Genomic DNA, 15,512 nt, shown 5'->3' with positions numbered 1-15,512 from the left:
TTTTTCGATTTTTGGAATCACTTCTTTATTGAGCCAAGCCACAAATTGTGAGTCATGTTCTCTTTGTAAGACCAACAAGCCCAAGGGTTTCGTGACATCGAAAAAGCGTATCATAGTCTCTGTATTCCACCTTATTTCGACAATAATGATAAAAAATTGTGCGGACCTTTTAGTTTTGAAAATTGGACTTTTGCAAGGTATGCTATTTCAACGGTATTATTCTAGTAATTTTCATTGTTAACGTTTAATGTTGTTTTTAAAGCATGCTATTTTGATGTAAAAAAGCTCTGTAATATCAAATGTAAAGCTTCATTTCAGTAATAAGCGTTCGCGCACTTTTACCTAGTTGCGGGAGAAAATGCGAGCTTGAATCAAATTTGGTATTTTCTTAAAATTTATTAAAATTCTGTACTGTTTTAAATTTTGATTTTTGAAATTAACCTTTTAATTAATCTAACTTGTTAAGTCAAACACTGGACTACAGCTCTGTTCAAGACAGCTAGTTGACGAATATTTTATTTGTAGCAAGCACGAATATGAGCTGTTATTCAGCTTCCAGCTCCAGCAAAACCAAGGATTTCCTCAAAATTAAGCATACTCCGGGAAAATTAGTTTTAGTTATGATAGAAAATCTCATGTAAGACATGACAACAAAGTAGAATGCGCAATAATTTTCTTTATATCCACTTTGTTCCTCGTTCTCTCGCTTATATCTTGATATAAGCAAGTAAATCAATTCAGCAACATTTTTAGCAGAAGAGAGAATAGGAACTTGAGCACCATGGGAACTAAAAGCTGACGAAGCTGAAACTTAGTAATATAAGAGCTGATGGTATTTTTGCCATCGTATGCATGCATGAGTGCATACTATGCACTCATGCTATAGTCATCTTGACTATAATCTATATACTATGTAATAATCTATAAACTATGTAATCGCAGTAAGTTATGTAATCTATATACTATGCATGAGTGCATACACATCGTATGCATGCATCGATGCATGAGTAAAAAAGTAATTTTCATGTTTTGATTTTTTTTTTTATGGACCACAAAATTTTCTTTTGACTCGAATTTCGAATGGACTTTACATTCTGAATCTATATGTATTATTGTAAGGCTCATCGCTCCAGCAAAAACTGATTGAAAGCAAAAGGAAAATAAACTACCCTAAATATCAACCCAGAAAATTGCTTGGTATTCACATTATTTTTTTTCTACTTTTTCTTAATAGATACCGTTATGTCGTTTTGCAAAAAGGTGGCAAATAATTATGGCTAATTCTCACCGATAAACTGGGTGAATACTGTTGGTGCGAGTTTTCAAAGAACAACGTTATTAAAATCCGATGGGAATTTTATTTCAAGTGACCGCAAATAAAATAAGGAACCAACTTTGCACAGTAATGGGATTGAATGGCAATGGCTTTAGAAAAATTATAGTTGCCAAAAATCGAAGTTTTGTTCGTTTTAGAATTTACATGTAATTACTAAATAGACCAATTTAAGCTGATATGAATTACAAATCTCTGAATTGCAAAAATAACTACACCTCCAAGTTTTTTTTCTACAAAGTTATTTCAATGGTCTTGAATAAAGTTTCAGCATCAATTTCAACATTAGTTACTATTAATCGCAGTAAGTTTGATTTATTCAATTTATTTCTGTACTCATTTTTAATGTAAACCATAGCCAAAAATAAGGCCGTGTGGATATTTTTTTCTAAATCAAACGAACTGAATTTGTATTTGCAAGGTTCAAACGGATCAGACATTTTTTTCAGTTCACAATAAAATTCGAGCCTTCACGAAAGAGCCTAGACTTTGGAAAAGTTGTATTGATAATGGCAAGTATGATTGTTTTGAAAAACTTGAAACATTTATTATCGAAAACCAAGTGTAGCCTAAGATGAAAGTAATGTCTATAATTTCCAGTATTTTATCACTGTTAAAAAAAATAACTTTAATAACTATTTTGGGGAAGAAAAAGTTTGATTCGTTGATTTGGATTTGTAATCTATATCAAGATGACTTACCAACTAGTATGTCAACAAATGCGTTCAACAGTTATCGAGATTCTGGCTCTCATTTACTGATAACTATCCTTGACTGTTTGATGAAGCTTTGAAAGTCCTCATCCTCTTTAATAGCTCATACCAATTTGAGGCCAGATTTTCGGCTTTGGTGAACATTATAAACTGAGTACAGAACATAAAGAAAGAAAAACGAGCAAAAATGGGGTTTTTAAAGGCCAAATTAAAATACTGAAAAAACACAACAAAGCGAATATTTCGAGCGAATTTTCATTTGGCCTTTAAAAACCCCATTTTTGCTCGTTTTTTTTTCTTTCTGTTATGTCAGGCCAATGTGGTTTAAAAAATTATCTGAGTACAGAAATAAACTGGAAATATCAAACTCACTGCGATCAAAGGTAACTAAAGCTGAAGTTGATGGTAAAACTGTAATGATGAAAAATCATAATAAAATAAATCTTTCTCATTTAAAATTTTAAAAAAAAAAAAAAAAAAAAAAAAAAAAAATGTAGGTGCATGTATGTAAGTAATAAAAAAATATTTATGTTTTTTTTCTTATTTTAGAAGTCTTTCATTCATATTGGTAACTATTGTAAAAAAAAAAATACATTTAGCCAAAAGGTGGGTCCTAAGATTAAAAATTTATGTTAGATGGGTCGGAGCCCAATCAAACAGTTCGTGGTAACGAACTGTAAGTAAGGAGTGACCCGGAGCAATAGTAACCGAAACTCTAAAAAACGTAGTTTTGATACCAATAGATATATCAAAAGAATCAGATTTTATGCTGATTTCCAATATATAAGTTTCATCAAGTTTACCCATCAAAAGTTACGCGCCTTAGAAAATTTGCCTTATTTTCGAGAAAAGGGGAAAACAACCCTTAAAAGTCATAGAACTTTAATGAAAATCACACCATCAAATTCAGCATATCAGAGAACCCTGTTATAGAAGTTTCAAGCTCCTATCTACAAAATAGGAAATTTTGTTTGTTTTTGCCAGAAGAAAGATCACGGGTGCGTGTTTATTTGTTTGTTTGTTTTTTTGTTTGTTTTTTTTCCCAGGGATGATCATGTCGATCCAGTAGTACTAGAATATCGTGAGAGGGCTCATTCGAAAGGAAATTAAAGCATAAAAATCTGATTTTTTTTATGTATCTATTGGTATTAAAATTCCGTTTTTTAGAGTTTTGGTTACTATTGAGCCGCGGCGCTTCTTACTTACAGTTTGTTACCACGAACTGTTTGATATTTCTTTGAAAAAAGCAGATGCAGATGCAGTTTTTTTTTATTAATCTCAGAAAAACTTAACTGTGATTTTCAAAAGCAAAATTGAAAACCGGCTAATTAACTTAAGAAGAACTTTAAATCTGGGAAGAAATTAATGATTTTTCAAATAAAGTAAGTGAAAATTAAAAGGTTAATTTTGGCAAGGCTAGAGAGGTCTCACTTTAGCCTCACTCTTGTCATTCATCAGCAGAACTTAAAAAAGAAATCATATTAAATACTTAGATATAAACATTAGCTTGAAAGTGAACTTTTAAACAGCTCTCTGTGACATTTCCTGCCCGCCAGTGGTGTCATCTTTAAATTGCATCACTAGGGCTGGAATTATAAAAAAAAAATTGTCTCTAGTCTTAAAATGTATCAAGGATGAAAATACTCTGAAGGAAAATGTTTGGGAGATATAAGCCAAAAACAAAGACATAAGGGATGATCTTTGGTATAATATGTGAAGCTGTTCACAATAGGAGTAGCCCTGACAGTGTTAGCTTCAATCCTCTCTGACTTTTTTAGTTCCTTCCAAGTTCACTTAGGCTATTCAATCCTTTAAAGTCCTTTTCCGAGTTCTTAGTCTCCTTTAGTCACCAATTTTTTTTTTTTTTTAATGGTATTCTTGATACAAAAAGGGTTTTGTTTTCGAAATTCTAAAAAAGATTTGCCGATTGTTAAAAATAAAAATTTAGAAGTAGAAAAGCCTTTACTTGAAAGAATGTCATATTTAAATCCTTAGAACACAAAGTTTTTCAGTAAAGCACAGATGACGCTCGGGCCTTTAGATGGCTTAGGAGACACTAACCATACTCCAGTTTGCGCCAATTTATGTTTGTCTCAAGTTTAACCTGACTGTTTATTATGTTTTTGTTCGTTCTGGGTTTCATTCAATGATATTAATTCCTGTCCATTTTAAGTCTGTATCCTAATATGACTATATTTCTGATCGTCTTTAACTTAGTATAGCTATTTATTTTCCTTGAAGAAAATTTTTAAAAAATTGTCATTAATTTCTTTTTCGTCTCCAAATGATATACACTTTTTTTTGGTTAATAATAGAACATTTGCAAAGTTTTCTTTTCCAGTTTTTCTGATTTTCTTTTCTTTTATTTTTCTTTTCCAGTTTTTCTTTTCCATTTTTTCTAAGATCTTTCTAGTTATTTAAATTTTGCTCAAACTTCAAATATTCATTCAAGCTTCTTGTATAAGAATAATTTTATTGTATTGTTATAATTCTAACGGCGTGTCACTCCTGCTATAACTTCAAGTATCGACGGATACTGACTAACAATTTTATTACAAGGGTCATATTGCGTTTTATTTTGCTGTAACTGCTTGCTGGTTTGAATTAAAAAAAACTAATAAATGACCTGTTTTAAAAAGGATACCAGGAAATTTTAACTTCAAACACCAAGTGGTTCTCAAGATGACCAAGATAAGCTATTTAGATAACCTATACACATAGTGTCTTTCTATTAACATCTACAATCTCCCCTAATTCAAAAGTTAAAGGCTACGTAATCCCTCAAGACTCCCTTAAGGTTTCAATCCTTCCCTCAAAATCACTCCTTAGATAAATCTTATATGTCAGCAATTAGTCACTAGCATAATTTACAACCCGTGCAAAAGTAGGTGTAAGGGCTAACTAATTCCCGGAAGCATATTTATTGACTATAAATGTTTGAATATTTTAAATAAAACGGAAAAATTCAAAATTTTCGACCAACAAAAATACCGAAAAAACGTATTTTTCTATGAAAATATCCCCGAAAAGGTATTTTCAAATCTAGAGGGAGGGGGCCGTAGCTACAATATCTCAGGAAAGACTAAGGAAAATTTTCTGGGTATGATTATGGGGATGTTGAACCAAATAAAAAGACTGCGTGGATGTAGGTTGTCAAAAGGGGTTATCTGCAATATATCGAAAATGAGATATTAAACTGAAATTTTCAGGAACTGTTGAGGGGGATGTTAAAAAAAATAAAAATGCTGAGTGCATCTTTTTTTCAAAAGGGCGCATCTGCAATAACTCAAGAAGGACTAGTGGTAATAAAAAAGTTTACCCTCTGCGTACATGACACTATGTGGGGATATCTGCAGTATCCCCAGATCAGAACTAGGTCTTTGAGATTCCCTATTCACTCCCCATAGCACCAAAACATCTGATCAATACTTTGAGACAGTTATTTTGTCCAGAATAGTTGAAAGGTAAAAACAAAAAAAAAATTAGGGATGATATAAACCCTAAGATTTCTGGGACATATGTTTTGAATTATTCAAGTTGGCAATTACAGGTTGTATGATGTTCTTAAAAATGTTTCTACATTGAATAGCAACGAAATAGAACTCCCACACCTAATTTATTTTCAAGGTTAATCACAGAGCAAACACCAAAATTTAGGAAAAAATAGGAAACTGAAATAAATCTAATATTGAACCGATCTTTGCCAATCATTTGAGTTTCTGTAATAAGGGATTGTTATTTGTAACACTCTAGCCCCATCTTCTCTCATGATTTTGTAACGACGACCTCTTCGAATGTAACTTGTGTCGTTTACTTCAAGAATACGTGTTGCCTCACCAGCAATGTCAAGAATGGATGTGCCACGCTGCAAAAATACATGCAATAATCAGAAAAATCCAATTCTTCTTAGAAAATTTTACGTGTAAATACGTTTGTGTTTAGAATCTATTGGAATGAACTAGATGGTTTTTGAGATTTATTTGATTTTAGCCCTTTAGGCACAAGAAATAGTCAGTTTTCAATTGTTTTTTTGAAAAATAACCGGTTTTCAATTGATTTAATTGGCTTATCTTTAAATCAATCCTAGTTCTTCAATTTTAAAGGACTTTTTTAAGTTAAGAACTTTAGAAAAAATTCTATGGATAGTTTGGTTCAATTAATATTTTTGAATTCTGTAGCTTGAAAACAAAATGACTCTAGGGATCAAACCCTAGCTTCGAGAAAAAAAAATGTCTCTTTTCATATAATAGAGCTTTTAAAACTAATAGGGCCGTATTTTCACTCATCAATGTGCTAAGATCTTACATCTTTTGTCAGAAAACGCTTAAAAGTGAAATCTTTGAACTAAGATCTTACATCTTTTGTCGTTTTTATGCAGATGTCTTTCATCATTCTGCTCTGATCAGCGGTCTGAGAACAATGATGAGCATATAATCAAAGTTTTCTCATCATTGTTCTATACAGCAGAAGAATGGCGTTCTTCACATTTTTTGCTAAAATCAGTGAGCTGTAAGATCGTAGAAAAAAGATGAGTTAAAAACAATAATCTTTGAAGAAAGATGCAAGATCTTAGATGTAAGATCTTAGTGCTAAAAAACGGGCCTAATATTTGTAGTTTAGAATGGCGACAAAATATCTCTGGTAAAATTTTGTCTACGTTACACGTCAAGTTTTATTTTCTAGAAGACTACATGTGGATCCATACAACTATCTAGATTGTTTTAAAAATGATTATTGTGAAATTTTCAGTGTAATCACAACTTCTAGGAGAAAAGCCATTTTTATGAAACAATCAATGTAACTAGAATATAGGCCTATGTATGTAGATTTGAATCCCCCCCAACATTTGAAACTAAGGAATGAATGTTAAATTGTGAATAGGATTTGGGAGCATGAGACTTGCTAGGATATGTTCCCTGAACAGTCAAATGATATGATTTTACCCAAATAAGGTAGAACAACGGACTGAAACATGGAGCTAGCATATATCTCCTGAATAGTCAAATGCTTAGGTAGATTAAGCATGAAATGGGGCGTTTCTGGGTGAGCCCCGCTTGTTCAGGTGAATCACTTACATATTTTGGCTATTTTTATGAACAGTTATTAAATTTGTGAACGGATTGCTGGAGTGGCACAGTTTGATAGCTTATTTTGAAAATATGGTTTCTGTGTTTGAATTGTTTCACAATAGACAGTAAAACAACAAATTAAAATAAAACCTTGTAAAACAAAAACCCTTAATACTTCATGATTTAGTTTAGTGCATTAATCAATTAAAAAAATATTTTCAACATAAAATATGTAAAAATAAAATGGCATTTAAACTAAAACATTCATGAAGAAAGCACATTGCCACAAAACACAGAATACAACATAGCAAAACCGAAGAAATTCGCAGACGCAATGGACATTTAATATCCAACAAATACTTATAATGAATTAAAGAAATGCTGATTTTCATTGTATTTAATCAAACAGTTCGTGGTAGCTAAGGTTCGAAACAGATCAAACTGTAAGTAAAGAGCGATGCGGCTCAATAGTAATCAAAACTCTAAGAAACATAGTCTTGATAATAGTAAATACATAAAAAGAATCAATTTTTTTTGCTTATTCAAAATATTTAAAATTCATCAAGTTTAATGTAACCCATCAAAAGTAACAAGCTTGAGAAAATTTTTCCAAATTTGAAAAAGGGGAAAAATACCTCCAAAACATCAAGTGACCATAAGGAAAATCACACCATCATACATCGTCACCATAGACCACCGATTCAATACATCAATACACCATCATATACTATCGATACAATTAGGCCTTAAGCTTTTGTCTCATTAAAAGATTGTGCACTTAGAATAGTGCAAAGAAGGGCTGAAGGTGGGGGGGACCCCTGATATATAATATAATCTCTGTTTGTTGTCAAATTTAATGTCACTCTTTAAGTCTTCTTCGAAGAAAATTGTTTCTTTCTATTTAATATGCAATTGGAACTTACAATAGCCCATATAAAAGTATCTGCATCTTCATTGACGACTTCATCCTCGCCAGTTCCGTATACAATTATTTGAGATTGGAAATCCCCATGAAACAAATCAAGCTTTCCGTTGCTAAGCCTTTGGCTGTTACGATCTAGCCACTGCTCAAGTGAAAATGGCTCATCTACCGATACTTTTTCATTAGCCTCATAAGGACCGATCATCAGCTTAGAATTCTTTGTTGGAGTGCCTGGAGTAAAAAAAAGAACCGGTAATTCATATATGAATGAAAATAGACTTTTCGTAAACAGAATAGATTTTTTGAGTTGAATTTAATATTTCAAAGTGTGAACAAGAAATGGTCAAGCAAATTTTATAAATCTATAATTTCTGTTCTATAAATTCTATAGTCTATAGTTCATAGTCTATATTGTATAGACATAGTTTACAGATCTAGTCTATAGTTTGTAGAGTCTATAGTTTCTTTACTGTCCTATAGTTCCTTTTACTCCTATATCATCTCTTATATTGTTCTTGTTGTGCCTCTATTAGTTCAAGTTTCGTTTTATTTTCTGTTATTTTCTTACAATAGGTTCAAAATTTCTTAGGCCTGCACTAATTTTACAAAGACGCTAATGCTAGTAACCATCAATTAGCTGGAGGTAAAATTTCAAAGAAAATTAGATAAGACACCAATGAGTCGTTTCAGAAGCTAATTTAAATAATTAAAGGCCCATAATTTTCTTTCTTTTTTTATTCTATTGATGATTCTAACAGCAAAGCAGAGGTCATCAAAAGAAGAAATATGTTTCACTAATAACTGGGGTGCAAGTTATTCACAGTAAAAAAAAAAAACAGTAAAAAAAACAAAAATATGATTTCCTTCTTTTTTTTTATTTTATTGATGATTCTAGCAGCCAAGCTGAGGTCATCAAAAGGAGAAATTGTTAGGTCCCATGAACAATATGTCCCAGGAGTCTGAGGGTTTATATCATCCCTGGCATTTTTTTTTTACCCTTTCAACTATTTTCGACAAAATAATTGTCTCCAAATATTGATCAGATGTTTTGGGGCTATGAGGAGTGATAAGAGAAAAGCGAACAAGAGAAGACTGGCTGCTTTCAAATATCTTTCCGCTCTTAAAAAGGGCAATAATTTCTTATTTTCATCTCAAAAACCTATTTCTGATCTGGGGATACTGCAGATATCCCCACATACTGTCACGTACGCAGAGGATGTCAATTTTTAATACCCTTAGCCTTTCTTGAGTTATTGCAGATACGCAAAAAAAATAAAACTATTGCTATCATATGCCTTCTGTAAGTATAATACTAATTTTGACATAAATAAAAAAAAATAAAAGTCCATAATTTTCTTTCTTTTTTTATTCTATTGATGATTCTAGCAGCCAAGCTGAGGTCATCAAAAGGAGAAATTGTTTTGCTAATAGCCGGGTACCTACTGTCCCCTCACAGCAAAAAAACTAGTGCTTTCATATGCCTTCTGTAAGTAGAATACCAATTTTGACATATATGGCCCGTCATTTTAGCAAAAAGAATGTCAAACAATAAATTAGATTATAAAAAAAACACAAAATTGGCACATGTACCAGTTTATTCTTTGACTATATAACACTGTACAGGCTTGTCATTTAATGAGAAATGTACAAGCTGCAGCGGCATAGTAGCCGAACATCACCTGGGGCATAACCATATTTTTTGAAGAGGAAAGAAATGAAGTAGAGGAAAATAACATGTGCAGGAAATTGAGCAACATATTTTTAATAATAATTCAAGTATATTGTACAAGTACGTTGAATTAAGATTGTATATGGTTTGTAACTCGACTGGGTATATTCTACAATCTCTAGTGTAGATTTGTAAAACACCTAAAAATGCTTATTCATGAAGTCCCAGCTGCAAATCGGGAGTGCGAGTCTAATGTATGAAGCGTTGAAAGAAATACCAGTCTTTGACTCATCATAAGGAATTGAGTCGTCAAAGATGGACTGATATTATTTTAGTCGGTAAATCTGAAACAGCTTTCATAAGAAATATCAGTTATGCTTTGTGTAAAGTCTCTACCGATTTTTTTTTGTTGTATTAGACCAAATATGTAGGTCATTATAAATATTCGACCAAATACTGTCAAATATTTTAAATGTTCAGTCAAAGTCTGTTGGGTCTCCCTAAAAAAAGATATATAATACATTTTTTTATTAAATTGCATCTCATATAAGAAAAAAATGCATGGTTTTTAAGCTTAAGAGGAAATTGTTTTGTTCCTTGGGTTATTAAGGATAAATGAATCCTGTATAGCCTATAGCCTCAAAATAATATAGACTCAATTTGGCATTTATTCAATTGACACTCAGGTGAGGGTCTTATAGGATTTTTCCCTGGGATGACATTGAACTGGGACTCCTTTTTCTGGGTAAATTTGTCGCAGTTCATATTATTGACTTGCGAATAAAGTGAACATATCATTCGATGCCTTTTTTATGCTCTTTAGGAATATAATAATCGCTTCTATCGCAAGTCCAAATTTATAAATCTATTCATCTATTTATAACGACTATAATCTATTTATAGAATATTTATAATCTTTTATAAGTAGTTTATAATCTATTATAAATCTATTTATAAATCAAATTATAAACGACTATTATGTGTTGTAGTTGAATGGTTGTTTCATGAAATAGGATTTACCTGATTTCGATTCTTCAGAAGCGAAAAAATCATCAATAACGGGCTGGATGTCTTTCGGTTCAGTAAATTTGAACCATCTTTCGTAAAGAACATCAGAGTTGTCTCTTGTATAAAACCTGAAAAAATTCAAATTTACTATTTAATTGGAATATTTCAAATTCCTGTGTTGCAATGCACATCTGCAAAGTTAAAAAAGATATGATAAATAGTCAGCAACAACTGTAAAAAAAAACGAAATTGAGTTTCGGGTAAGATAGTGTTTGAATAAAAATAGGAATCATCTGGCTTAAGAATCATTGAGAATAAAAGTAGCAAGTAAAAAGTGATTGATAGCAAAAAAATCTTAAGTAAAAGTTAATTATAAAACCTGAAGCGCTGTCAATAAAATTAAATTTGGTAGAAGTAATGTTTGAAACACTCAATTTATTGGAAGCACATGACCCTTATCGGCAATGACCATTCTCAGACAACATTCTAGGGCCAAGGGAAAAGCAGGTTGTCCCCGAATGGAGTGGAAGGATATCATAAGGAAGGATTTAAGGGAAATGGGAACTTCTTGGAAGGGTGTAAAGAGGGAGGCTTTGAACAGATTAGGACGAAGGAAGAGTGTGCGTAGCCTCAGGTGGCCAGTGGCCACCTCAGGACCTGTTGACCTCGGCTGGCTTGGTGCTGCAGCGAGTTGTTAGTAGTTAGTAGTAATAGTAGTACTTGACCATTATTAAGTCTAAGAGGGACTTCCCAGAGGAAAATGAAGAGGGATTGTAGATATAATAGTTTGAAAATTATTCCTTTAGCTTGTAGAGGAAATATATCTTAAAATATGACATTTTATGACTGTTTAGTACTAAACAATCTTAGAAAGATGAAAGTTAGAAATAATAATCCAAATAGGCTGGCCTTATTGGTATAGGCATCTATAGGCATATAATCTGTTATAGCCTCTAAATGGTTATTGGTTAGAAAATATTTATGTGTTCGGTATGCCGAATCGCTGAATGTTTTAATTTGTACTGTAAGCTTAAACATTTTAATAATGAGTCAGTGAATCACCTACTGCTGAGTTTAAGCTATAACGTTCAATATTAAAAGCATAAATCTTTTATTTGATACTCCGCGCTTGATTTCTTTAAAATATTTCGCATGAAAACAGGGTCATCTTAAAAAAGAAAAGAAAAAGATCAGCTTCTACTTCATAAACTTTTAAATATATAAACTATGTGAATGTAGCCGTAAGAAAATCTGCATAATAAGCCTGAGTTCTGGACATCCGAGTTAGTCAGTAGCTTATCCAATCCCTTTAACAACAAGATTACGACATTAAAGTTTCTTTGCTAAATAGATGGCGTTGGTTTAATCGCAAGTCAAATAGTTCGAGTTTTTGCCATTATGTTAGATGTTAAAAAACTTATATGCCCTTAATAGCCAAAATATTAAGAATATCTAGTTTAAATTCAGCTTTTTCCCCACACCCTCCCTTTTTGGGAATTTTGATTATTCATATGTTAGTTTATTCTGTGTCTTTTTTGAACTTGCACGACCAAGGAGTTGTTTCTACTGTGTCTGTTATTCGTTTAATATTTGACTTACGAAAGAAATTTTGATTCTTTTAGATTTTGTGTTTTTTTAAGTAATGTTCTTTCTATTGTATTTCACATTGTATGATTAAAGCCATAACGATGCTGGTAAATATGAACTTCTGATCTTAACTTATCAGCTGGAAAGAATTTAAATTGAAATGGAAAACAGTGAAATTAATGGAAATTATTTGTCCATATATTTGCAGGCAGCTTAACCAAGAAAAAATCCAAGAAAACAGGAAAAAAACCCACCTAATGCAGTCCAATTCTTGTCCAACTCTACTTCTTTCCACACGTAACCCAACAGTATTTGAATAGCGCTGAGGAGAATTTGGCACCCTTGCTGGCAAAAGAAAAACCTACAATTATAAAAAAAGAAAAAGCAAAGTTAACCATAATAGAAAATTGGTACTGCTGTGAATGAAGTGAATATTGTGTTTAGAAAACAAGGAAACGAAAAACAAATCCTAAAAAAGTACCTGAATTGGTAAACAAAAATTATTTAGTTAAACGAAATTAAAAGACTATGATTCGTCTTTTGGTAATGGATGTCTCTGTCAATGAACATTTATAGATGGGATATTTTCCTACAATCCTATGAATAATGTCTAAAACAAATTTAAATTGTGTAGTAAATGTCTCAATCTTTCATCTTTATTCCCAAGCAGAAGCCCGTTCCTTAAAGTGGTACAGCCACCAACTCTGTCTTCCGCCAAGTACCCCTGCAAGGATCAACACAGATATAAATCACTTGGATAATGGAGGGTGACATCTTCAAGGGAGGCCACGCATCAGGTGGGCTCATGTAATCAGCAATCTTCTCCTCAGCCGTATTATCAGCCCGAATGTGGCCCTATCCCTAGCCCTGGATAGGATCCTAGCCATAGAAGGCTGACGATGGTGTCAACTAGTTCATCTACGCTGGGGACCCTACTGAGTATAAGAGCGTTAAGTCTGAAGTAAGTCAAGCTCTTTCATCAGCATATTACTTTACAGCAGGGAGAAACCTTTTGACATTTTGTTTTCTATTGGAAAGATTTCTTTTGTTTTCATAATAACATATTATTAATGACGTTGAGTGATATTATAAAAGCCAAAGAGTACAGTAAACTTATGAGAGTAGAAACCTGAGCTAGTGTCGAAAAGAAAATATAATTCGGTTCAAATTAGGCCCACTAACTTAAAGAAAACTAGCCTACTTCTGCCAAGATTTTTCCAAGCTAATCTATGCCTACCTGGACTGTATTTTGAAATAAAATCATTCTTGAAAATTAAAGTGCTGATTAATTATCAGTTTTAATCCTTTTATATTGCAGATTAATGATATCAATTCTTTGAAATTTTCTACCTTTTAATGAGGTCGTTAGACGCTACACTGTAAGGGCAATTGTAGTTTTTAATCACCATCTTCTCATGGAAAGTTGGCTATGACCCCCATTTTTAGTTTCCCAGTCTTTCCGATACAAGCCGTCAAGATAGCTTTATTCTTTAGAAAAAGTTTTCTTATCACTAACTTCTCCTTGCCTGATAGTGATTTCGCGGTGAATTCTTTTTTTCCATTACATACAGATCCATTACATTTAGGGGTAAAATTTTGTTGACTATAAAAGTTCCTATATTAACAGTAAAAGTTCACTATATTTTTGGTTTCTGTAGTTTTTTTACTTGCATGAATGTACTGCTAGCATCTAGTTTTGAAAAATATCATAAAAGCTGTCAAAGTAACTATACTCTTTAGTAAACAGTTTTCTTATCACTAACCTCTCCTTGCTTGATAGTGATCTTTCGACGGATCCCTTTTTCCATTACATACAGATCCATATCTCCATTTTTCATATAGAAGAATTGGTCACAGTTGGTTATACGGTAATCTTTACGCAGCTTCGGACCTCCAACGCAGTAAACTTTCAGTTGCCCGTCATACCTAATAAAGATAAATATTAGTTTCTGAAATAAAGTAGGTTTTATTAAGTAGCCCTATAGTAGCCCTAGTCCTATTCTAGATCGACACCAAAAGGAGGGGGGCAGATTTGGCCATCATCTCACGCCCTCCAAAAACAACAAAATCTACAAAAAGTGCCATATCTGATTTCCCTTCCGTCTTGTTCAAATTATCATTAATTTTTGGCAAAAATTCTGAAAACTGAAAAATCTGGTAACATGGGGTTTTCTCCGAAAAAAAAGAGCAGCGCCCTTTACTTTGACACAGCAAAGACACAGCAAGCCGACAGAGCAGAGCGGTTGGAACCCTAGAAAAGTAACCTAAAATGGAAAATAGTCTGAAAGCAGCCTAAATGAAGAAGAAGAAAATAAACAACAACAAAAAATACATTAGATCGCAAAGTAAAGAATGAACTATACAAACTGTATTAACTACACAAATTATTACTTGCAAACCCAGTAACGAATGGTCTCATTATTAGACAAGTAGACTCGTATATTATTGCGGAGCGGACTTCGTAACGAGCATTCAAGATGATATAACAGTAAATATTAAAGATTCTGCCTCATATAGAGCGTACCTAAGGGCTTAAGCCAAGGGAGTTCGCAGACGGGTTTTCAGGGCCCCCTCAATCAATCAAAACCTGATTTTGGAAGATTTCTTATTCCTGCTTTGATCGATCCTGGATTTTGATTAATGATTCCAATCCAGCGTCTGAGTTTAGGAAGGTCCTCTATATTTAGGAGTAAAAAAAGGTCCCTGTGCAATAGGCAGATGGAATATACGGCCCTATGCCATATGCTATAGGCATAGGCGCCTTTCAGAAGCCAACCTGCTCATATTATTTTTTATATTTTTGAGATTTCAGCACCAAAGCATCTAATTTATTTTAACGTCTATACAGCTCTTACAATATTCTCTATAGATACGGATGAATGCCAGCAAGCTACAAATAATGAAAAAAAAAGGATTTTCCATCCTTATGTTGATAGTTGTGACATAAAGTACTATTTCCAACAATACCATCAAGGAATATATATTATTGCTTGTTTAATGGACTTGGTCAGATTGGATTCCGAAAAATTCATATAAAATAATGGAAAAGGTACTTACAAAATTTTGGCGCAAAAGGCTGGCTTCAATACTTCTTTATTTTCTTTGACGAATTGGTTGATGTTTTTCTTTCTTCCTAACATCTCTGAGTTAGTAGTCATTTTGATTGTTTTTAGTCAGAAAACTATAGCTAAACTGATACTTTATTGAACAT

The 15,512-nt window shown here is 32.5% G+C and overlaps 1 protein-coding gene across 1 annotated transcript; it reads right to left on the bottom strand.

The window, feature by feature from the left end:
• Nucleotides 1–5,643: 5,643 nt before the first annotated feature.
• LOC148948265 (3-hydroxyanthranilate 3,4-dioxygenase-like) lies at nt 5,644–15,512 on the bottom strand. Its single transcript, XM_089094252.1, has 6 exons — nt 15,359–15,512; nt 14,065–14,227; nt 12,556–12,662; nt 10,727–10,842; nt 8,039–8,268; nt 5,644–5,911 (listed from the first exon to the last, which is right to left on the bottom strand). The coding sequence occupies exons 1-6, from the start codon at nt 15,457–15,459 to the stop codon at nt 5,729–5,731; spliced, it is 900 nt and encodes a 299-aa protein (XP_088950378.1). The 5' UTR covers nt 15,460–15,512; the 3' UTR covers nt 5,644–5,728.

The sequence above is a fragment of the Artemia sp. Qi Xiang Cuo genome, chromosome 9, assembly GCF_049724085.1.
Source record: "Artemia sp. Qi Xiang Cuo chromosome 9, ASM4972408v1, whole genome shotgun sequence".
In the NCBI taxonomy this organism is placed as follows: domain Eukaryota; kingdom Metazoa; phylum Arthropoda; class Branchiopoda; order Anostraca; family Artemiidae; genus Artemia; species Artemia sp. Qi Xiang Cuo.
Note: the sequence above shows the minus strand (reverse complement) of the source record. Positions and strands in the feature narration are given on the sequence as shown.